This window comes from Panthera tigris, chromosome D4, assembly GCF_018350195.1.
Source record: "Panthera tigris isolate Pti1 chromosome D4, P.tigris_Pti1_mat1.1, whole genome shotgun sequence".
Classification (NCBI taxonomy): Eukaryota; Metazoa; Chordata; class Mammalia; order Carnivora; family Felidae; genus Panthera; species Panthera tigris.
The window spans coordinates 93,344,690-93,368,890 of NC_056672.1; the positions used below are offsets into that span (position 1 = coordinate 93,344,690).

A 24,201-nucleotide genomic window follows, 5' to 3' on the forward strand; every position below is an offset into this window, starting at 1 on the left:
TGGGCCACATGACGACGGAACCACGTTTCACCTTGACAGTTTCATCGTCGCGCTAGCGGCAGACTGTACTGTGGCAGGTGTGCAGTGACACGTACACCTGAAATAGATGCTTGTGAGCCCAGAGTCCACCACAGCCACACCAGTGCATGACACTCCTTCCCAGTTTCCTCCTGCTGCTGCTTTGTAGCCAGCCGCCCGCACCGCTTTCTGTCCCGTGGGGGTTCTTTGTGAGCTTGGTGTTCCGTGGGTAGATCCCTGCGGTGTGGACGCTGCTCAGGCAGCGTTGGTCTGGCGGTCAGTGTTCCGTCGTGTGGACAGATCAGCTCACTCGTCCCTTACCCGGTCATGGACATTTGTGTCTTCTGGGTCTGGCTCTCACACGTGGAGCCGCTGTGAACACGCACACAGGCAGGCCACACATTTGCATGGCCACATGCTGTCATTTCCCTCAGGTGACACCTGGGTCCCGTGATGTGTGTGTGCTCACGTCTGTGAGGACACCGCCCAGCTTCTGGAACGGCCACGCCCTTCCCAGTGTCCAAGAGCTGCTCCTTCCCCCTCCCCGGGCCTCAGCATGGTCAGTCTGTGTCCTCTTCCGGGAGGGGTCTGCTCACATCTGTTGCCCATGTTTTAGCGGGATGTTTATTGTTGTATCCTTCAGTTTTGAAGGGTTTAGTACATTTTGTGTACAGGTCCTCTGTATCAGATGGTTTATAAACCCTAACAAGTAAGCAGATGGTTTTTAATTTTGATAAAGTCCGGCTTATCAATTATTTTCTTTTTTTAAAATTTTTATTTATTTATTGAGAGCGAGGGAGAGAGAGACAGCGTGAGCAGGGGAGGGGCAGAGAGAGAGGGAGACACGGAATCCGAAGCAGGCTCCGGGCTCTGAGCTGTCCGCACAGAGCCCGACGCGGGGCTCGACCTCACGAACTGTGAGATCTTGACCTGAGCCAAAGTCGGACGCTCAACTGACTGAGCCACCCAGGCGCCCCAATTATTTTCTATTTATAGGTCACGTTTTTGGTGTTCTCTTTAAGAGTTCATTGCCTAACCTCAGATCCCTTTCTCCCATGTTTTCCTATAATAGTTTTTAGTTTCAGGTGGTCATTTTCATAGATGGTAGGAGGTGTGAATCAGAGTTCTGTATTTGTGTGTGGATGTGCGTGTGTGTGTGGATGTGTAGCTGAAAGTCCTCCTTTCTCCACAGAATTGACTTTTGTCCTTTTGTCCACATGTGCGGGGGTCCACACCTGCCTGTCCTCACACCATTGCCGTGCTTTCCCAATGCTGAGAAAGTGCCACCACGAGGCCCGTCGAGACATTACGCATAGCACAGGAATCCTCCCGAGTGTACCCCTTTCTCCCAACCTCATGCTGTTGCTCTCAGACATTGTACTGATGCCACAGTACGTACTTTGTTGAGACTGTCAGAGATATTTGGGAAACACTGTCCTGAAGAAAGTCTCAAAGATCCGCTTGTTTGCTTAGGTCCTTCGATCCAGGGTCATTTTTCTTCTGTGCATCTCACTTCACTCACTGTCCTGGGCACTGGTCTGCCCGACACCAGTGCCCGCAGAGCCCTTTTCCTGCCCTCACTCGGGGGATGTTTCGCTGGGTGTGGATCTGTGGTTCACAGCTCCTCTCCATGCTTTCCTCACACTGCCTGCATCCTCGCCAAGGGGTCTACCACAGGGGACTCTCGGGGTGCCTTGTCCTTACTCCTCGGTGTACAGCACATCTGTTTTCTTTTGGCCGCTTTTAGAATTTTCTCTCTGTCACTAGATTTTGGCAGTTGGATTAGGATGTGTCTTGTGTTACTTGTGTTCGTGCGTGGAAGGTCAGTAAGGGTATATAGTGAGCTTGGATTAGTAAGGTTAGAGTTTTGTCAGATTTAGAAATTTTTCAGTCCGTATTTCTTCCAGTAATTTTTCTGCCCACCCCCACTTCATAAGGGCCCCCGTTCTGTGATTAATCAGCTGGTTTGACATTGTTCCACAGCTCACCGATGGTCTTTTCATTTTCCCAAATAATTTTTTCACTCAGGATTGCAGTTTGGCTGATTTTAAAGCCATTTCGCTGGTTTTATTGCAATTTTGCTGTGTTTTCAAGCTCAGTAATCTTTTTTTTTTCTTTTTACACCCTATGATGCTGTTAATCTCCCCCAGTATGTTTCTGTCAGACACTGTAGTTGTCAGCTCTGAAAGTTTTGTTTGTAACCTTAGGTTGGATGCCAGACATGATGAAGTTTACCTTGCTGCGAATTTCTTTATTCCTGGAAATGTCTTGAGTCTTGTTGTGTGTGCAGTGTAGTTACTTGGAAACGGTCTGATTGTTTTGGGTTTTACTTTCTAGGTTTATTAGGTGGCTTCAAGCAGATCTCAGCCCAGGGCTGCTCATCTCTCCTGTGTGGGTACTGGCACTGAGCCCTCTGTGCCTGGGCTTTGGGGTGTGTCCTTCTGGAGGTCAAAGGTGGGGATGTCCAGATCTCCAGAGGCCTCTTTCCCAGCCGCACAGCCTGCTGTGCAAACCCCGGCCACCTTTTTTGTCCCCTTCTCAGGGATACAGTCCTTCATCATCTGAAAACCAGTATTTCACACATTTTGATTGTTTGGCTCTCTCAGGCGGGCGGGTGAGTCCAGCTGGTCCCTCTGGCTCTGTCTTTGCCAGAAACAGAGTGCCGCCTATCGCTTCAGATACGTGGGTCAGGCCTGTTGTGACACAGCAGGCAGACCTCTGTGAGTCTGGGCTGCATAGTCCCATGCTAGGAGGAGCCTTGGTGGGAGGGACAGTCTCAGCATGGAATTCTGGTTATAAAATCATAGATCCTTCTGATGAAGGAATGAGAAAAGAGGTCCCTAAGGAAATCACATTTTGCTCTGGAGCTTGCAGATGTGTGGAAGATGGAAAGATCAGAGGGGAGGAAGGCGACTCAGAACAACGTCCAGGAAAGGAAGCCCCAGGCAAATCCCGGCTTTTCACAAAGTATCACGGAGGAGTCCGTAGAAAAGCCTGTGCCTGGGGCCAGCAGCTATTTGCCAACTGAGAGGACCACACAGTTTCTGTTTTACTTTTATGTTTCCTGCAGTTCATTGAGCTGAAAGCATTGGATGCACTCAGAGTGTGGGGATTGTCTGCGAGCACAGGAGCGTTACAGAGGGTCCCCTGGGCAGGAGAGGGCCAGGCATGGGGCGTGCAGAGTCACGTAGCCAGCACGTCGGCCCCGTGAGGGCGGACACGGGGCCGAGTGGGGCAGGCACTGTGCTGAGCTCTGCCTGGGTGCCACCGAGCCCCCTGTGGCGGTGTCAGAGTGAACAGCCAGGCTTGACTTTGGGGGTGGCTCCTGTGAGAACCTCGGGGTCCCCCAGGGGTGGGGACCCTTGAGCGGTGCGCACTCTGCCGGGAGAGCAGAGAGCGCTTCCAGGGCAATAAATGTTTCTGCCACCTCTGAGGGTTAAGCCCTGAGTCCAAGTCAGAGAAAGAAAAAGACTCAGACTTTCACTTCCTTGTGTTCCCGAGGAAGAGGTTCGCTACAGGAGAGGCTCCATAAGTTGTGACGCGTGAGCTCAGCGGGCTGCAGGGCGGTCAGGGCCGCGGGCGCGCCTCGCCACCCGCAGTGAGCACGGGGCGGCCGCCTAGCTTGTCCCCAGTGTGGCCGGCTAGCCGTCGTGGGCTGTCCTGTGGTAGGCCGCTCTCCCTCCCGGCGGTGCCGCACGCTCCCTGTACCACGTTCCGCACGGGCTCTCCGGTTTTCTCCCTCTCGCGTTTGTTTCCAGAACTGTGGTGTGGTGCCCTAGGAAACTTGCTGCGATCATTGAAAATCGTTTATATCTTGTGTACAGCACAAATGGTTTTTTCTCATATTTGATTTAAAATTTTTATTTTGTAGAGGTTTTCGGGAAGTAAAATTTTAATGCGGTCAAATTTGTCTACTTTTGTCTTTTTCAAATCTTACACAAGTATCGTCCTCTCCTGTGATTGTACTTCTATTCCAAAGTGAATATAATTTTAAAAATTAGATAAAGCACAGTACTCCCAAATGTGATGTTAATAATGTGTTGTGTTTAGGTTGGTCTTATTGCAGATGATTTTTTTATTCAATTTCCAAAATATTCAGTACTGTGCATTACTTTTATAACAAAAATGAAACAAAAAAGGAAGTGCCCTCGGCACTCAGACGGGTGCTCTGCCCTCCTCTTGGCGCGCTGCGCTGTCTGTCTGTGCAGGAGGAGAACATCTGTCTACACTGGGCTGCGTTCTCTGGCTGCGTGGACATAGCTGAGATCCTGCTGGCCGCCAGGTGTGACCTGCATGCCGTGAACGTGCACGGAGACTCACCCCTGCACATCGCCGCCAGGGAGGACCGCTACGCCTGCGTCCTGTGAGTGGCTCTGCTGCCGTGGCCCCTGCAGGGCTCCCAGGGTGGGCGAGGCCCTCCGAATGGAGCTCCTTCCCCAAGCGGGCAGAGGCGTGAGTCTCCCAGTCTGCGATTGAAGTCAGCATGGTTCCTTCCGGTTCAGGGAGGATCGTTGTGAAAAATCCCCAAATGCTTAGGTCAAATTGTCCGGCACCTCCGGTCTGGGGCGACGGGCCGGCCCTGCTCAGGAGGGGTGGAGGTGCCGGTGCTGCTGCTCGCCACTCGCCAGAGCTGTTCCCCATGTCACTCACACGTGGCTGCAGTTGGGGTCCTAGGGAGCCGCTGTGCTCCCAGTGGGAGCTCAGAGATGAGGGGTTGCCCTGTGGTGGGGGCCGGAGCACCGCGCTGCCGCTCACCGTGCGGTTCTGACTCGCATCAGGCCCTCGGAGCACCTCCCGGCCCCTGACCGTCTCCTCGGCCACCTGGGTGTGCTTTACCCGTTCATCCTTGAGCGTGCTTTTAAATGGGAAAGCCAGGAGACCTCAGATACCGTCCTTAGTTCCTTACACGCTCTTCCTGACGAGAAAACTGAGGTGACTTTTGATTGTAAATGTGGGAGAAGGAGTAATGGAGTGCATTCCTGGTGAGTCAGGCTGATCTTTCTAGAAGCTCTGGTCAGCAAAGCTTAATTTCGAGATGAGTGGTGTACTCTCTATTTTTACTGACTAGAGTCACTTCATAAATCTCATCCTCATGCCTTTAAATTAAGGTCTGAATGTTTTGTTGGCTTACATTTTTCCTTTTAGCCTCTTTCTTTCTCGGGATTCAGATGTCACCTTGAAAAACAAAGAGGGAGAGACGCCCCTGCAGTGTGCCAGCCTCAACTCCCAGGTGTGGGACGCTCTGCAGATGAGCCGGGCGTTGCGGGACGCAGCCCCCGACAGGCCTGTCCCGACGGAGAAGACGGTGAGCAGGTGAGGAGGCCGTTCTGGGGCAAATGGTGACACGTGGGGGTTTAAGAGTTTGAAACAAAAGCTTCTCTTCAAGCTGAGGCGTCCCCGGGCCCGAGAGCAAAGTGCCTGGCCCAGCCCTCAGCGGCTGCCCTGTTGGGGCATCACTTGTCACCGCGAAAGGTAACGTCCCCCCTTTCCGGCGGCAGAGACATTGCTCGAGGCTATGAGCGAATCCCCATCCCGTGTGTCAACGCTGTGGACAATGAGCCGTGCCCCAGCAACTATAAATACGTTTCTCAGAACTGCGTGACGTCCCCCATGAACATTGACAGAAACATCACCCATTTGCAGGTCAGCGGTGCTGGCGGGCGGGGGGGGGCGGCGGGCCTTTGGGGCCCGGGGTCCACGGATGTTTCCCCAAGAAGACCCGGCCCTTACAGCAGTTGTCTTCCACGAAAGAGCTGAAAGGCAGATAAAGATCCTTCCTGGAAACGGACCCTGTATCCTGCGTTGGGTCCCTAGCCCCCAGGGCAGTGCCGAGCATCCCCTGGATGATGGTAGTGATTGGTAGTTTGTGGGCCACGCTAGAGCGAGGAGCCCGTCCTGTGCCTTGAGGGGCCTGGCTCCTGCTGAAGTGAGATGTGTGCCCTCAGGGCTGGACCGTGGCTCGGCACTCTGCCTTTCCCTGTTGGGCAGCGTCTGGCCTCAAGTGCAAGCCTGGCAGGATTTCCTTCACGTGTCCCTGTCTCATGGCCCCGCATGTCTGACCACCCCCTCCTCTTCTCCTTCCTGAAGGCTCTTCTTCCAGAGCCCCTTGTGCAGGCTGGCAGTGTCTTAGAGGCTGGGTGTTCTCTTCTGCCCACGTGCCCTCTTCCTCAGGGCTGCACACCGCCCGGTGTCCCTGAGAATGGAGACGTTAGGGCCGGTCACCTTTCTTCCGCACGGGCGTGGCTTTCAGAAAGCACGTGTCAGGTAGAGGGGTGGTTTTGAGACTCGTGAGGCTGTGAGCAGAGAACAGCCCTCCCGTGTGACGCACGGTCTCCCCACAGTACTGCGTGTGCATTGACGACTGCTCTTCCAGCAACTGTATGTGTGGCCAGCTCAGCATGCGCTGCTGGTACGACAAGGTGAGCCTGCGGCTGGGGCGCGCTGTGCGGTGAGTCCCCTCCGACCCAGGACGGTGCCCAGCCGGGCTGGGGCAGCTGGGGAGATGAGGAGAGGGCTCTGAAGGCCAGCGTCCGACATAAGAAACTTAAATGCTCTTGGAGTTGAGAGTTCAGAGGTCATCGGTGGGGGTGGAAGCCAGGGTGTCCTGGGGTGGGGATGAGACACAGGCTTGGAGGGGAGACCATGGCAGACGGTTGTCTCCAAAGTCACCTTGTAAGGAGAGGGGCACGGGCCTGGGGCTGGGGTGCGTGTTCTTAGCGAGGCATGGCTGTGCCGAAGGTGAGCAAGGGCAAGCATTCTGAGGAAAGTTCTCAGTGTTCAGAATGGCCCTGGTGTGTCGCCTGATGGCTTGGCGGGCGACAAGTGGCCAGGTCCCCGTCATGGCTGTGGTCCTGTGGGCTGCAAGGCCGAGAGTGAGCAGTGGTCCAGGGGGCACCGACCCCTTGAAGGAGGCGGAGAGGCCTATGGGCTGGTGGCCTTGCTGAGGCTGAGTGAGTTCCAGGGAGAAGGAGGGAGGCCGACCACGGCAGGTGTGGACTCCTGCTTTGATGCTTCCCATCCAAAGCACGAACATGTAACTTTATGCTCTTACCCAGCTACGAAGTTTGACCAGAAACCCTCGTTTTCATAATAAGGTTTTTAGTTTGTAAAACTGTGTTGGTGTCAGTTTATTTAGCATGAGTGGCGAGCCGTGCTCGGTCCTGACTGCACGTCTGTCCCCAGGACGGCCGGCTCCTGCCGGAGTTCAACATGGCGGAGCCGCCCTTGATCTTTGAGTGCAACCATGCCTGTTCCTGCTGGAGGAGCTGCCGGAACCGCGTCGTGCAGAACGGTCTCAGGTGAGCGTGAGCCCCGGGAGCCCCTCCCTGGGTGCAGGATTTTAAGCCCTTCGGTAGAGTGATGTCAGGTCTGTTTTCCAAGTTTGAAAGTGATTCTGGTTTCTCACGAAGTTCATTGTATTTACGTGTATTCCATACAGACAGGGGCACAGTGTGTTCAAGTGCATCTGCGTGTGCACAGTAGAGATGAAGAGGTGCTGTCTCCTCTGAGTCCCGTGTCCTCTGGCCTTTTACAGGCTGGAGTAAATAACATGAGAGTCCTGCTTCCAAGCAGCTCAGTTGTGGGTGAGGCCCACTGAGCTGGGGCTGGGAGACAGACTTGGTGTGAGCACTGCCTCTGTCTCCCAGTTAACGTGCACACAGCAACTGTTAGGGCCACTATTGTTTTATTTTAATACTCAAGCCATTTCTGAAACATCCCGTACTGTCTGCGTGTCTCTAACAGCGACAGTGTGATGGTGTTCCGGTACAAAACATTTCAGACCACGTGGGTGCCTTGTTTTTAAGACACTCGGGGTACTCGGTCCCGTGAGGTCTGGCCAGCACCCTCTGCACTGGCCAGGCTCGGACCCGTTACCTGAGCGTCCCCTGGCCGTGAGCCTTTCCTCTGTACACGAGCTTGAGAATTAGAAGACCTCTTTCCGCCCTCTCAGCTGTGAAGGGGATTTATGTATGACATCAGTCTAGTGTCACAGTATCAGCAGCCAGAGAGTGCTTCTGACCAGCCCACACGTCCCTGTCCCCTGTTGACAGGACATCCTCTGGGGGAGGACAGATATGCCCTTCGTCCCCAGGACCCCTGGACACACCAAGGGGCAGGTGGGTCCCCATGGCCCTGGGCCTGGGAGAGCTCCCCATCTACCCTGAGGGGCATGCCGGGCGTTAGCCCCTTTGCCCGTCATCACAGCCTAGAGGCTTGGCTAGACCTATCCCTGTGTTCAGATGAAGGAATGGGAGGGCCAGGGGCTGTGCTCCATGCGCTGGCATTCGGGCCCAGTTCTGAGGCCATCTTGCACTGACTGAGTGCGCACCGTGGACATCAGTGCGAGAGTCGCTGCTTCTTTGAACGTGAAGCTCTGAGGTGCTCTCCAGTTAAGAAGGCAGTATCTTCCACTCTGTGTGCTGCTGTGGCTGGCAGTGTAATCTGCATGTGAGCTGAGCTTTGGGGAACTTGGCAGTGAGTGGCTGACCCTGTTTTCCAGGGCGAGGCTGCAGCTCTACCGGACACAGAACATGGGCTGGGGCGTGCGGTCCCTGCAGGACATCCCCCTGGGCACCTTCGTCTGCGAGTAAGTGAGTGCCTGGGTCGCCCCAGGGCTGCCGGCTGCCTCTGCCGTTTTGTGGACAGCAGAGCTGTGCCTGGGACTTGCGGGTATCCCTGAAAACCAAGTTCATGTTGTCTCCACCCCTCACCTACCTCCTTGGCTTTCTGCTTGCACTTAGGCTCTTATCAGGTCATGGCTCATTCAAGATGGTACCATTCAGTGGTTTCCAGGGTAGGGTCACTGTGGATCCCTGGTCAGAGAAGGGGTTCTGTGTCGCCCTTTTCTGGGTCCTGAAGTTAAATCCCAGCTCAGTCCCTGGCAAAATTTTCCAAAATGCTTGGCGACAGTTTAGAGGGCCCCACCATGGCTGCTGTGCAACCCATCCTGCCATCAGGGGCAAGGCAGTGCTGTCTGGTGTTCTCACGTGCGTCTTGCTTCCTGCAGGTATGTGGGAGAGCTCATCTCTGACTCGGAAGCTGATGTTCGGGAAGAAGACTCTTACCTCTTTGATCTTGACAATAAGGTAATGTGTTTGGAGGGGTTGGGGTGTAGAGCAGATTGCAAGTGTGCAGCATGGGAGTGGTAAGGAGGCTCGCTCACACCGGCCCGCTCTGCGCTCAGGAGGCCTCTGGGCTCGTGCAGAGAGTAGTCTGCCTCTCCCGAAGGTGCTGAGTCCGGATGCACCAGCCCTCTGAAGCCCCGCTGCTCATGGGATTAGAGCCCATGGCCGTCAGAGGGCAGGGGGCTCACGGTGACAGGCAAAGTGGGAGCAAGACTTGCGTGAGGCATCAGGGGTTGCATGTGTGTCCCAGCTGCTCTCCTGGTTGTGGGGACAGTAGTTGGACCCTGGTCTTCACTCCAGGATCCAGGCTTCCGGGGACTTTTGGAGGCAACCTCATGCTGTCCTTGCCCTACCCTGGTACCTGTGTTGTTTTCGGTTTGTGACTTTCCTGTTTAAGAACTTACAGAAGCAGTCAGGGTAGAAGTGGGGACATGGGGCTCTCTAGCCAGAGTCCCAAGTAGCTGCCCTGTGGATGAGGACTGAGCCAGGCCCGGACCTTCCTGCCGTGCCCACCCCAGCCCTGCCCTGCAGGTGGCTCTCAGAGAGCCAGGCATGTGAGATCTGTGTTTCACGAAGAGAAACCTACATCCTGGGAGGTTGCAGTGCATGGGCACTGTCCCACACCCCTACCCCAAGACTTCTGGGGCGCCCCAGTGACCCCATCATGTGTGCACGGTGCAGTGAGCCATGCCCCGCCCCCAGATCCTCTTTGTGCTTCTTCCTCGGTCTTCTGCCTTTCCTCATCTGTTGAGCTGTTTGCCTTTTATGGTTTGTAGCAGTTCTTTATGTGTTCTGGGTCAGATGCTCTTTTGGACATTTGTGTGTCGTGGACCTTTTCTGTCTGTGGCTTGTTTAGTTCCTAATGATGCCTTTTAGCGAATGGAAGTGCTTTTTTTTTTGTTTGAGAGAGAGAGAGAGAGAGAGAGAGAGAGAGAGAGAGAGAATCCCAAGCAGTCTCTGTGCTGTCAGCGAAGGGTCTGACACAGGGCTTGATCCCATGAACCATGAGATCATGACCTGAGCCAAAACCAAAGAGTCGGACACTTGACTGACTGAGCCACCCAAGCTCTCTGGAAGTTATTTTTAGTGCAGTCCAGTTTATCAGCTTCTTCCTACGTATTGTGGGGTTTTGTAACGTCCCAGTAAAGCCAAGGTGTTTTAAAGGGTGATCAAATGATACACATCTGTGCTATTCCCCAGAAGTTACACTTGGCCTCTACATGTAGGTATATAGTCACTTTACTGTAGGGTTAAGCTTTTTTTTTTCCCCCCATATCTGTATCTGCCTGACTTAGGACCATTTGTTGAGAAGATCACCCTTTTCTCCACTGCTCAGTAGTGCAGCTTTTGTCATAACGCAGTGTCCTTGTGTGCCTGGGGCTTCCCTGTGTCCACGACTGTCTTGGCTGGGCTGTGCCACATTAATCATCCTAGTTTACGTCCTCTGACGCTGGGGTCTTTGGGAGTGTCTTGATCTTCTTGGTTTCCTTCAGTTTCTATATAAGTTTTAGAATCAGCTTGACAAGTTCTGCAGAACCCCTGTAGGGATTTCATTAGGGTGGTTTAACCCGTGACCCAGTTAGGGGTCACTGAGGGTCTTGCCACCTTCTTTTCTAGGGTGTATCACTCCACTTGTTTGTCGTCTTCAGTTACCCCCAGTAATGTTTGATGGTGTTCTGTGGTGGGATCCTGTAGATCGTTTGTTGTATTGTTTTATCTAATAGGTTTTTGATCATTTTACTTTGGGGTCAACTTTATTGTAATTAATTTACACGCAGTGAACTTTAAGCATGTGATTTTGTTTTTTACAAATGTGTGTGCAGCCTAATCACCCCCACAGGCAAGATCTGGAACATTACCCCAAAGGCGCCTGTGCCCCGATATGCCCCCAGCCTGGTTGGCCACAGAGCCACTGTCTGTCTCTGCTGGTGGGTTTGTCCTGCGTTAGAATTTCCTGGAAGTGGAGTCAGAGCGTGTGTTCCTCTCTGTCTGGCTTTTCGTGGGCCACCCGGGTGGTGGCAGATCCTGTGACCCACCAATACCCATGCTGGGTTGTGCTACCACTGTGGATGGACCTGGATATTTCCAGATTATGCTGTTAGGAGTAAACCTACTGTGAATCTTCATAGACTTGTTTTTTTGTGGGTGTGAGTTTTATTTTCCTGGGTAATTCCTGGGAGTGGGATTATTGCCATCTGGTAAAAGTATACATTTAATAACTTACAAAGAAGGAGCAAGCACTTTCCCAAAGTGGTTGGACCACTGTACGTTTCCACCAGCAGCAAAGGAGAGTTCCAAACACTGTCATTTTAATTTGGCATTTTCTTGATGATTATTGACAGGAGCATCTTTTCACAGCCAATTGGCCTCCTTATGTCTTCTTTTGTGTGCGAGTTTTTAAAATTTGTTGCCCATCGCTTAATTGGGCTACTTGTTTTCTTACTGGGTTGGAAGGGCTCTTTACAGTTCCTGATTCGTGACCTGTGTCAGACACCTGTATTATCTCCTAGCCTGTGCTTCTTCATTTTCTTTTTCTTTAACAAAAAAAAAAATTATTTCTTTATTTTGAGAGAGTGAAAATACATGCGCGGGTGGCGGAAGGACAGAGAGAACCCAAGACACCGGGCTTGATCTCGTCTCCATCTCCTGGACCCTGGGATCATGACCTGAGCTGAAATCGAGAGTCGGACCCTAACCGACTGATCTACCTAGGTGCCCCTGTGCATCTTCATTTTCTTAATGATGTCTTTCGTAGAACAGAATAGTTTTTTTATGGTTTAGTGCTTTTTGTGCTGTTAGTAATCTTTGTCTATCACAAGGTTGTGAAGATTTTCTCCTTTTTCTAAAATTTTTATATTTTTAACTTCTAGATCCATGATCTGTCTTGAGTATGTAGTTTCAGATAAGGCTGGAGATTTCTGCTTGTCCGTGTGAATATACAGTTATTCCAGACCAGCCAGCCAGTCAGCCGGAAAGGCTTCTGCTGGTAGGTCTGTGCCTGAACTGTGTTTTGTTCCTTTGATTTATCTGCTGACCCTCAAAGCTATACCACTGTCTCTTGACTACTGTCAGTTCGGAGTAAATATTGACACCAGGTAGCTCCTTTTTAAAGGTCCTTTTAGTTCTCTGGGGTTCTCTGCATTTCCATGTAAGCTTGAGAAGCCGGGTGTCTGTGCGGAGAGGCTGCTGGGATCTGACTGGGATGATGTCCGGTCTGTTGAACCACTTAGGGGCGTTGGCATCTGAGCAGCATCCAGTGTCCTCGTCCCTGGTGTCTGGGGGTGGAGCCAGACCCCAGCCCCTCCTGGGGGCACCACTCTGGCAGCCCCGTCTCTCCTGCCAGCGGCTGCCCTCGTGGCTCCCGACCTTCCAGTCTTTCATCAGCCTCACCCCACCAGATTGGGCCCCTCAAGATGCTCCCTTCATCCTGCTTCTGTGGCTCATTCATTTTGGTGTGTGAAGGGCTGCGAGTACACCATAGCCTCCAGGGGCCGCTCCAGCTCAGACCTCGTGTCCCCATTAGTGTGGCTGCTCCTGTGTCCGAGGGACCTATGTGCCCACTGCTTGGGCCCTCCCCACCCACGGTCTAAGGTGTCAGCAGACTTTCTGGCTCTGCCTTCAGAATGTTTCCAGGGTCTGACCACCTGTTGCCACGTAGCCTGCCTTCTCCCTGGCATGGACTGTCCCTGGGCTCTGGGTCTGTGCCTAGACCCCAAGGTCTCCCTCTCCTTGCTGTTCTAGAACCTTCTGAACACCCACCTCTCCTGCCCCTGTTTCCAGGAAAGTGCAGGTAGCATATTGGAAGCTATGGGGTCCAGAGACCAGTGGGCAGAGGACCCAACTTTGTGCTCTGTGACTGAGGCGGGGTGGGTGTGGAACCCGCAGCTTGTCCCCAGCACGGGAAAGGGGCTGTTGCATGTCCTGAAGGCTTTGGTCAGGGTCTCCACATGTGACTGGCTCCCAGAATTTTTGTACTCAGTTTTGACCAGTCATCGTCATTCTTTCCGAAGCTTGAGCTGTCCCTTTCCGTGGCCGTGGAGCCTGTTCACACCAGCCTCGCCTCCTTGGGCTCCATTATGTCTGGCTTCCCTCATTTGCCCTCAGACTTCCCTAAGCTGCCCATGGTCCTTGCAGTGGAGATGATTTTTACGTACCAAGTCAGGACACCAAGGCGCTCATTGCCACCAGGGTGCCGTTGGCCTTGGTCTAATTTTTTAGAGGACAGAGCTCTAGAATAAAAGTTATGAAAGACGTGTTCACGTCACTATTCCCATTCAGATGTAACATCACTGGGTTTTCCCCACTCCTTTGGTCTTATACTTGTGTCCTCCACAGTAAAGATCCCGGCTCCTAGTGTGTTCGTTTCAGAGGAGCATCCCTAACGTGGCAGCAGCGTGTGTGTGAGGTCTTAGAACATGTCCCGCTGAGGACACGAGCACCAGCCCGCAGCACTTGGCGCGATGGTCTCTCCGTGTGGGTGGGCTCCCAGTTTGCTGTTGTAGGTATGTTTGTGTGTCTCGGTTCGTTTTCAATTCCAGATTTTATCTTATTTTTATTTTTATTTTTATTTCATCTCATTTCATCTCATTTCATTTCATTTTTATGTTTATTTATTTACTTTTGAGAGAGAGAGAGAGAGAGAGAGAGTGAGTGAGTCAGAGTGTAAGCAGGGGAGGGGCAGAGAGAGAGGGAGACAGAATCCGAAGCAGGCTCCGGGCTCCGAGCTGTCAGCCCAGAGCCTGATGTGGGGCTTAAACCCATGAACCATGAGATCGTGACCCGAGCCGAAGTCCGACGCTTAACCAACTGAGCCACCCAAGTGCCACATTAAGTGCCAGAATTTTAAAATTTATTTTTTAGTTATGTAAAATATTTACGTGGTTTAAAAGTAAAGATTGCACGAGGTCATATTCAGAAGTCTTGCGTGTTCTGCGTGCTCCTTTCCTGCCCTCAAGAGTACCCATGTGTGTGTCTCACCTCCTCACGTTTCTGACAGAAAAGGTGGTCCCCCCTCCGTTTTTCTGAGGTGCTGCTGTGGCGTAGAGCTCACCGTGTTCTGAGCACGTGTGGATCCTTCTCCTTCTTTTGGGGACGTTCGGGTTGATTTCAGCCTTGGCTGTTGCGTCTCCTGTCCTGCACACGTGGCACTGTGTGGGGCGTGTGTTGTCCTCACCCAGGTCCCCAAAGCTCTGCTCAGCAGCCAGGCAACTGCAACTGAGAATTTCCATTGCATTCTTTCTTATTATTTCTATTTCTCTGAGATTTTCACTCGGTGAGAAACATACTGTTTCACCTGTGGCGAGGATGCTCTAAGGGAGCTTCTGACATCCTCACGTGTCCGTGCGGCATCTGCTTCACTTCAGGGCTGGACTCCGTTGATTGTCATTTCTCTTCAGAACGCGTCCGCTTCCTCGGTTCTTTGTCTTTGTTCATGCTGACTTGTTGGTGGCTCCAGCGTTCCTGCGACGTGTGTCGTGTGCTCTGTTAAAATTGGCCGGCTGGGCTCGAGTGCGGGCTCTTCCCCCGTTGAGGTGGCGACATCCCTGGCATCCGTCCCGTCCTGTGCACCCGCCGCTCTGCCGTCGTGGGCTCCGGCTCCTCGCTCCCGATCCTCACAGCTTCTGCTCCCGGTTTCCCCTGCTGCGCAGGGTGGGCTTGCCCGCAGACCTAGTCCGTCACACCCAGAGGCAGAGGCCAGAATCCGTGCCATGGCCATCGTTCTGGACTTCGGCATGTCTTTGGGACCTGCCGGGAGGTGGGATTGCTGAGTCAGGGGCATGCATGCCTTTGGTTTGGCAGAAAAGTTGATGGAGACCACCCGTCTCTGCCACCGTTTTGTCTTCCCTTGACCGCTGAGGGTCCTCTGGCTTCTGGTTAATGCTCTGCCATATGCAGGATGCACACCTGGAAGGTCCCCTTCTCCTTGGTGCCTGTCTGGTTTTCCCTCCCACGCTTTACACTTGGTTCCTGTGGTCACTGCATCACAAGTGCCCAGGGACTCAGCCACACGAGAAGGTCCGTGCTCACTGGCTTCCCCTTGTGGACATTGTGTGACCGGGCTCTCTGCTTGGGGCCCCAGGGGCTGATGGGGGTGTCTGGGGAGAGGTGCCCGCAGTCTGTTTTGTGGGTGTGGCATTCAGCTCCTTGCGTTCTGGGGTCGATGCCCACTTCCTCACCGGCTGTGCCCGGCCACCCACATTCCTTGCCACGTGGCCCCTCTGACTCCAGGCCCTAGCCACCTCTGGCACTCTGGGTTTTTGCAGAGAAAACTGCTTCTTAAAGGGCTCCTGTGGTGAGGTCAGGCCCCCAACCGAGCACCCTTTCTCACTGTCGGCTCAGTATCCCTTCTGCTGCGTGTTGTCATGGGAGGAGTGCTGGGTCAGGGTCGTGGGACTTCTGTCTGTACCACTGGGCTAGCAGGACATGGCAGTGTTCCTGTTCCGTGGCTGTAGCCACCCCTCGGGAGCCACCTGACGGCCCTCGGCCCGAGTGCTGCTTCCTTCCGTCTGTCCGACCTGCCCTGCACGCTCCGAGTCTCCCGGCACCTGCTTGCGATGGGCTCTGCCGCCCCCTGTGGTTCCCATCGCCCGCCTCCTTCCTCCTGGTACTGGTGGCGTCAGAGCATCAGATGATCCACGTGTGCCCTGTGCAGCCCGACCGGCCAGGAGGCATATGGAGCAGGCCGCCTCCCCAAGGCATGGAGGCCTCCTGCGTCCCTGCTCTGGGGGCGCATCTCTGCCCACGGTCTGCAGACTCCTGCGCGAGCTCCCCGCTCTCCTTCCCGCCCACTAGGATGGTGAGGTGTACTGCATTGACGCGCGGTTCTACGGGAACGTCAGCCGCTTCATCAACCATCACTGCGAGCCCAACCTGGTGCCCGTGCGCGTGTTTATGTCACACCAGGACCTGCGCTTTCCCAGGATTGCCTTCTTCAGCACCCGCCTGATTGAGGCTGGGGAGCAGCTGGGGTAGGTGCCGTGGTCCCCAGGGGCTGGCCGGGTCTGGGGACCTTCCGGGGTGCATCCGTGTGCCACCCAGTGCAGACTTACCCCCGGTAGCCTCCTGTGTCTCCAGACCGCTTGCTCGGGCTGGCCTGCCCCCAGGCGGTGTGGGGCCTGGATGCACCCTTAGCTCTGCTGTCTCCCCAGGTTTGACTACGGGGAGCGCTTCTGGGACATCAAAGGCAAGCTGTTCAGCTGCCGATGTGGCTCCCCCAAGTGCCGGCACTCCAGCACGGCCGCGGCGCAGCGGCAGGCCAGCGCCGCCCAGGACGGCCAGGAGAACGGCCTGCCCGACACCAGCTCCTCCACCGCTGACCCCCTATGAGCAGCAGCCGGCCTGGGGCGCCGAGCGTCGGTGCCGTTCACACTGAGGTTGGAGAGGAAGGCGAAACGCACACAACACCCGAGGGCTCCGACCTGGGGCTGGAGGGACCTGGGCCGTGGCTGCGAGGCCCCAGCGTGGCTGCCTCCGGGCTGGGGGCGGGCGCTTTGGAACACTCTGGGAATCCGCGCTGGCGTGACCTTGTGAGTTTCTGATGATGGTTTTGTCGTTTCCACGTTTCCCGTTCCCCCTCAACTCCCCTGGTTCCTGTTCCACCGTGGGGCTTGTTGGCAAAGCCCGGTCAGCCCAGGCTCCCTGCGTGGCACCTGCCGAAGACACCATCACCCTCGAGCTGCTCCGTTAGACCTGCCTGCACGAGGCCTGCGTGGCTGGTGCCAGTTCTGGGCACCGCGCAGATGCCGTCCCCACCTCGACCTAGGAGAGGTCAGGGCCAAGCCGTCACTGACTTTGGAGAAAACGTTTGTTTGCTTTTTAAAGAAGTCCTATATCTAGTCCTATATATCAGACCTCTAATGCATTTCTTTCTGAGGAAGCGGTCTGGCGGGTGCAGGAGGGCCATGGCCCGAGGAGGACCCCGCACCGGCCCCACCAGCGCAGCAATGCTGGCGCCTTCTGTTGATTTTTAAACCACATGCTATGATGAATAAACTGATTTATTTTCTACCGTTATTGAACATTAGGACAAATAAAAACACAAAACACAGACAACGGTGCTGATTCTGGTGTGGTTTCTACTCACCATGTGAAAATAAACTATCAACTGTATAAAGAGAACAAAGTGATTTTAGAATAAAATGCAGGAAAAAACTTTTTTTAAAACGTTAGTCTTGTCGTGGAATAAATTTGCCATCACCTTTTGTGTGACGGCCTGCCAGGTCATATACTTTTTTTTGGCATATACTTTTTTAAATACTGTAATTAGTGCAGTAGCAGTGGGGTTTTTGTGCGGCTCTTCTAAAACATTCATGATGCAGTCATGTTTATTTTTTTCTGTTAAAATGTTTTTGACAGTTTTAAGAGCAGTCTTTTGGCTCAGACCATTTCTTGTTCTGTTTTCAATGAAATCAATAAAAAAAAAAGAAGTACTTTAAAGGAGGTTTTTATTATGATGCCATGTTTCAGCTGGTTTCTGCCAAATACCCGTGCTCCCTCTGGGGTGCTCGCGGGCTCACACGCGGCCCGGGTCCGAGCAGGCGGCACACACCTTCCTTGTCAGCACAGCCTGTCTCTGAAGAGGACGCTACCTGCATCCGCCCCAGGCAGACAAGTGCAGAGTGTGTGTGCATGCCTGTGTGTGTGCGTGCCTTTGTACGACCAGCACCAGGCACTGAGGCCCAGGTATCGTTCTGGAGGCTGATGGGCGTAAGCACCAGGTAAGTGCCCAGAATCCCTAATCAGATCTGCATTTGAGCGCGATGAGACTGGAGCCGTTTCTTCCTGCCAGCCAGCCACGGCCTCTGCCCCTCAGCAGGAGCCCTGTGTCCTGTGCAGGGCTGGCCTTCACCCGGGCACCTGTAAACTCAACAAGAAATAGCTTGAGTGTTTGGGTTTTTTAATACGTGGAAGTCATCCAGTTAGACACTTTCAGACATTTATCTGGAACAGTAACCGCTCTCCTGCACATTGTGAATAGCCCAGGTAGGATGCCTTCCCTTGGGGCCCTTGGTCCAGCCGTGTCACCACCAGGAAGGTGACTACAGGCCTGGGTGTACGTGAGCACCCGTGACCCAAGTGGGACAGAGATGGTGCTGATCCTATAGAAAGACGACGCCCCTTCTTCCAGGAGGGCTTGGGTTGGCTCCCCAGGCTTGTCTTTCTCCTCTGGGTGGTGCCTTGAGCGGGGGCTGGGCTGGGGCAGTGGCCCGGGAGGGTTCGGGACAGTGGGCCCACAGGAGGCCTCATCCCAGAGGCAGTGGGGGGGAGGGGAGGGGCAGGGGGTCCACCTGGAGCTTGGATTTCAGGCCTCGTGGACCCCACCAACCTTTTGTGGCCCTTGCCCCAGCACAGTCCTCACCCCCTTGGGTTCTAAGCTCCTTACCTTGCAGTCAGCTAAGGTCGTTTGCACTTTGGTGATTGTCCTGTGCACCGGGTTAGATGCTGGGTGTGCAGAGGTATCTGTCGAGTCAGGATCCAGTCTTGTCGAAAACTGCTGCTGTGTTAGGGAGGCCTGTGGGGTGAGTAGACCCCACCACCCTCCCACCCACCAGACAGCATGACAGCAAGTCCTGACCATCTAAAAGGAGCGTACAGGGAGCCTGGGTGGCTCAGTCGGTTAAGCATCTGACTTTGGCTCAGTTAGTGGTCTCGCGGTTTGTGGATTTGAGCCCCATGTCGGGCTCTGTGCTGACAGCTCAGAGCCTGGAGCCTGCTTCAGATTCTGTGTCTCCCTTTCTCTCTGCCCCTCTCCTGTTCACGCTCTGTCTCTCTCAAAAATAAACATTAAATAAAATGAGCCTGCACAGGGCGGCTTGGCTTTGGGGAGCCCAAAGTTTGTGCCCTGGGCTGCTGTTTCCTGCCTGGTCCTAGAGACTCCCATCAGCATCCGCTGTGGCTGTCCCTAAACCAGTTGTGGGCAGGGCTCAGGGTTGGGCCCAGAGAGGCTTGTGGGGTCTCTGCGCCAGCAGGGTACAATCTGTAAGCGTGGGTGTGGGCATGTGGCTCGGGGGGGTGTGGTGGGGTGGGTAGTTCTCTCTGGAGAAGTCCTACTTGTCATTGCCAAAATCAAAACAGCACATGAGAACTAGAGAGAAACCGAGAAACCCGCCAGAAACGCCTTTTCTCAGCCTCCCTGCCTGCTTCAGGGAGCACACCATGCCCCCCCCTCGGCTGTGTCCTGTCTGTGACTCCTCTGGGGACCACACCGCGGTTAAGTCCTTGCTGACGTACGCATGGATGTTTCCAGTCTCCACCAGGGACTGTGGCGCTTGTGTGCCACCCTTCACTCCACTGGTGTTCTCTTAGAGAAGGGGTCAGAGGGCGTCCCTGGTGTCCACTTGGGAAGTGATCCGCAAAACCCCAGCCTTTACCTCCACCAAGAGGGCATGTTTTCACACACCTTGCATGCACCATTGTCCTACTTCCTACTTTTTCTAATTATCCAGAGCAACGTGATGCCTCAAAGCATTACATTTTGCACTTACTTGGTTGTTGCAGACCGGTTTTTCCTCTTGTGTGGACTACCTTGGTGAAAATTTCATTGTGGTGTTCGTATTTCCCTTACCGATTTGTGTGAACTCTTTACATCGTAGCTTTGTACCCATGCTGAACGTAAGTTTAAGTTTAGCTCTGGAATCTAGGTGGGATTTATTTGGTGTCTGGTATGAATTGAAGATTCTAAGAATTGAGGGATGGTTTTCACATGGTGAAGTGCATGCGTCTTGTTTATACAGCACGGCGGGTTCTGACAGACCGCTTTCCCCACGTAACCCTTCCCTCCCCAGAGAATAGGCCTTTCCCGTCACCTGGCAAGTTTCTGTGTTCTTCCCAGCTGGTTCCCACTTCCGAGAGGCATTTCCTGTTCGGGTTTCTTTCACTATAGGTTGGATTGGTTTTTTTCCATTGCAGAACTTCATGTGAATGGATCCATGCAGCATATGACTCTTTTTTCTAGCTTCTCTTGCTCAGCTTTTTTTTTTTTTTTTTGCTCGCACTTTGTAAAGCGTCAGTTTATTGCTGAAGAGAATTCCGTGGTAAGGATATGCCAGGTTTGTTTACCTCTTCCCCATCGTATGTACATTTGTATTTCCAGTTTGGAGCTATTATCAGGAAAGCACCTGTGAACATTCTCTTACAGTCTGTTGTGTGAATGTTTTTGTTGTGCAGGGAAAATCCCTGGACACGGACTTGCTGCGCGAGGCGGTCAGCGCATGTTCCGTTGTGGCTGTGCTATTCTACTCACCGTCGCGTGTGAGAGCGCTCTGCTGGTGTCCCCCGCTAGTACCAAGTGCACCTATTCTCGGGGGGGGGAGGTGGTGGCACGTGGCATTCATCTGCATCCCCACCGATGATGAGCACCTTTTCAGATGCGTGTTGTCCGTGCAAAGTGTTCAGTCTTTTGTGTGTTTTTTAATTGGACCATCTTTCCATTGTTGAGCGTAGGAGTCCTTTGTGTATTCTAGGTACGAGTCCTTTCTTTGTCAGACAGAAGTATTTAAGTGTTTCCCCTCAGTCTGTTATTTTGTGTTCATTTTCTTCAGAGCAGAAATTTACAGATTGGGGCAAGTCCGGTCTCTATTCTGGGGGCATTTTCTCTGTCCGCAGGCATCATATCATTGCCCATTCCAAGGTTGAGAAGATCATTTCCCATTTGCTTCTAAATCCTTACGATTTTAGACTTTGTGCTTTGGTGTGTGATCCATCTCAAACTGATGCTTGAGCATAGAGGGAGGTAGAGATCAAGCCTCATCTTCCCCAGTGTGGGCATTTGCTGATTTTTAGAAAGACTTAAAGATTCTCCCATTGAGTTGCATCGGCTCCTTGGTAGAACATTAGTTGGCACATGCGTGTGGACTCTATTTATGAACTCTCATTCCTTTGGTTATTTGCCTGTCTTTCTGTCTTTATTCCTGTAGCTTCATTTTAAGTATCAAAACCACCTGTGGTCTACATACTCCAAATTGTTTTTATTCTGAAACATCATATAAATTCCTATCAAAAAAAAAAAAGCTGGGTGGATTTTTTTTAACTTTTAAAATCAACTTTACTGAGATATACTTCACATCATAAAATGTACTCAAGGGTTCCATGAATTTTGACAAGTGTATGTACTCCTATAACTATCACCATCACAATCAAGATGTAAAGAACGTCTCATTATCCCCCAAAACATTGCCGGTGCCTCTTTGCAGTCAACCCCACCCTGCCCCAGGAGATGCTGATCTGCCTGGGTCAGTATAGATGAATAGTTTCTGTTCTAGAATTTTTTATAATTGGAACAATACAGCATGTACTTTGTTATCTCCCCATTTAAAACTATGTGTTAGGCCAGGGAAGCCAGATAGAATCGCAAACTCGCAAGAAAGATGCAGGACAGGGCAAAGAGCTTTTTCTTTCTCTGAACCATTTGAAAATAGCTGGCTTGATGCTCCAGTGTCCCTACAAGGGCAGTCTCCTGTGTGACGACACCAGGATGGCGCTGCTCTCTCCCCGTAGCCCGGATCTTACACATAACTGAGAGCCTCACAGAATAATTCATGATCTTGTCATACATTTTACTGTCTATACACCAAGACATTGTTACTACTTTTGCTTTAATTAGCCATTTATTATTCTTTTGATTTGTAGCTTGTGTACTCATTTTTTCACTGGTTTCGTTTTTTTGGTTTTTTTTTCCCTTGTAATGGCATGCTTGTTTTGTTGTGCTTTGCTTTATTGTGCTTTGCAGATACTGTGTTTCCTACAGATTGAAGTTTTGAGGCATCCCTGCATCGAGCGAGACTGCCGGCACCGTTTTTCCGACAGCATCTGCTCACTTCTTGTCTCTGTGTCACATTTGGTAATTCTTGCAGTATTTCACAATTTTTCATTATTATTATATTTGTTACGGTGATCTGTGATCAGTGACCTTTGGTGTTATGACTAATTGTTTTGGGGCACGTGAACCGTGCCATGTAAGATGGTGTGGACTTGATCGATACGTGTTGTGTGTGTTCCGACCGCTCTGTTGAACGGCTGCTCCCCCGTCTCTTCCCCCCCCCACCCTCAGACCGTCCCATTCCCTGAGACACAACAGTACTGAAATCGGGCCAGTTAATAACCCCACCACGGCATCTTTGTGTCCAAGGGAAAGGAAGAGCTGCACATCTCTCACTTGAAATCAGAAGCAAGAATGATTCAGCTCAGTGAGGAAGGCACGTCGACAGGCCGAAAGGTGGGCCTCTTGCACCAAACGTCAGCCAAGCTGTGAATGCAAAGGGAGAGTTCCTGAAGAACATTAAAAGCGCTCCTCCAGTGAGCACATGGATGATAAGAAAGGTAACCTCCTCACTGCTGATGTGGAAGTATGTGTCCGTCGCCTGAACACGAAGATCGACCAGCCACGATGTTCCTTTCGGCCGGAGCCTCACCCAGAGAGAGTCCCTGACTCTTCAGTTCTGCGAAGGCTGAGGTGAGGAAGCTGTGGAAAAGAAGTCTGAAGAGAGCAGAAGTTGGTTGATGAGATTTCAGGGAGACGCTGTCTCCAGAAGACGACCGCACGGTGGGGGCGGCGGGTGCTGATGTGGAAGCTGCAGCAGGTTCTCCGAAACAAGACGGAGCCAAGACCATCAGTGAGGGTGGCTGCGCGAAACATTTGCAAGGTAGACAAAACAGCCTTCTGTTGGGAGGAGACGCCATCCAGGACTTTAACAGTGGGAGAGAAGTCAGCGCCTGGCTTCAAAGGCTGACTCTCGTTAGAGGCTCAAGTACCTGGTGACTTGAAATTGAGACCAGTGTTCATGAACATTCTGAGAATCCTGGGCCCTTGAGAATTGTGCTCCATCAACTGCACCTGTGCTCTGTAAACAGGACAGACAAAGCCTGGATGACAGCACATGCGTGGTTTGCTGTATATTTTAAGCTCCTGTTGAGACTTACTGCTCTGGATAAAGGATTCCTTTCAAAATATTACTGCCCAGTGACAGCTCACTGGTCACCTAAGAGCTCTGATGGAGATGGACAATGAGATCAATGTTGTTTTCGTGCCTGCTAACATAACATCCATTTCTACTTCCAAGTCTTATTGTTTTTTTAATGTTTATTTATTTTAAGGGGGAAAGGGGCAGAGAGAAGAGAGGGAGAGAGAGAATCCCAAGCAGACCCTGCACTGCCAGCACAGAGCCCGATGCGGGGCTCACAAACCATGAGATGATGACCTGAGCCGAAATCAAGAGTCGGGTGCTCAATCGGCTGAGCCGCCCAGGCGTCCCCCAAGTCTTATTATTTAAGAAATATATTGTGTAAGGCTGCCGCTGCCATATTGATTCTTCTGACAGATCTGAGCAAAGTAAATTGAAACCGTCTGGAAAGGATTCATCATTTTAGATGCCATTAAGAACACTCCTAATTCATGGGAAGAGGCCAAAATGTCAGTATTAACAAGAACTTGGAAGAAAGTGACTTAGAGGGGTTCAGCCTTCAGGAGAGGACGTAGGTACAGGTGTGGTGGCAACAGCAAGAAAACTAGGATTTGAAGAGCCTAAAGATGCTGGCATCTCAGGATAAAACTTTAATGGATGAGGAGTTGCTTCTTATTGAGGAGCAAAGAAAGTGGTTTCTTGAGGTAGAATCTACTCCTGGTGAACACGCTGTGAAAAGTGTTGGAATGACACAGCCTAGTTGTAAAGCAGCTTCAGGGCTGGTAGGACAGACTCCGGTTTTCAAAGTTCTCCTGTGGGTAAAATGCTGTCACAAAGAGCCCAGGGGCTCAGTCGGTTAAGAATCCAACTCTTGGGGGGGTGCCTGGGTGGCTCAGTCGGCTGGGCGTCCGACTTTGGCTTAGATCATGATCTCGCAGTTTGTGAATTCGAGCCCCGTGTCCGGCTCTGTGCTGATAGCTTGGAGCCTGGAGCCTGCTTCAGATTCTGTGTCTCCTCCTCTCTCTGCCCCTCCCATGCTCATGTTCTGTCTCTTTCTGTCTCTCAATAATAAATAAGCGTTAAAAAAAAAAAATTCAACTCTTGGTTTCGGCTCAGGCTGTGATCTCGCGGTTTGTGAGTTTGAGCCCCACGTCAGGCTC

The 24,201-nt window shown here is 52.4% G+C and overlaps 1 protein-coding gene across 12 annotated transcripts in view; it reads left to right on the plus strand.

The window, feature by feature from the left end:
• Positions 1–17,579, plus strand: part of EHMT1 (euchromatic histone lysine methyltransferase 1) — a 151,700-nt gene extending 134,121 nt beyond the window's left edge. For 11 of the 12 annotated variants that reach the window (XM_042964405.1, XM_042964407.1, XM_042964410.1 and 8 more), the window contains 9 exons: positions 4,227–4,381; positions 5,164–5,331; positions 5,517–5,661; positions 6,360–6,437; positions 7,201–7,316; positions 8,519–8,605; positions 9,026–9,104; positions 15,936–16,111; positions 16,292–17,579. In XM_042964405.1, the coding sequence (XP_042820339.1) occupies positions 4,227–4,381; positions 5,164–5,331; positions 5,517–5,661; positions 6,360–6,437; positions 7,201–7,316; positions 8,519–8,605; positions 9,026–9,104; positions 15,936–16,111; positions 16,292–16,469 (1,182 nt within the window). In that variant the 3' untranslated portion in view covers positions 16,470–17,579. Of the gene's footprint in view, positions 1–4,226; positions 4,382–5,163; positions 5,332–5,516; positions 5,662–6,359; positions 6,438–7,144; positions 7,317–8,518; positions 8,606–9,025; positions 9,105–15,935; positions 16,112–16,291 lie in introns of those variants that run through there. The other variant, XM_042964412.1, reaches the window with a different exon arrangement.
• Positions 17,580–24,201: the final 6,622 nt, after the last annotated feature.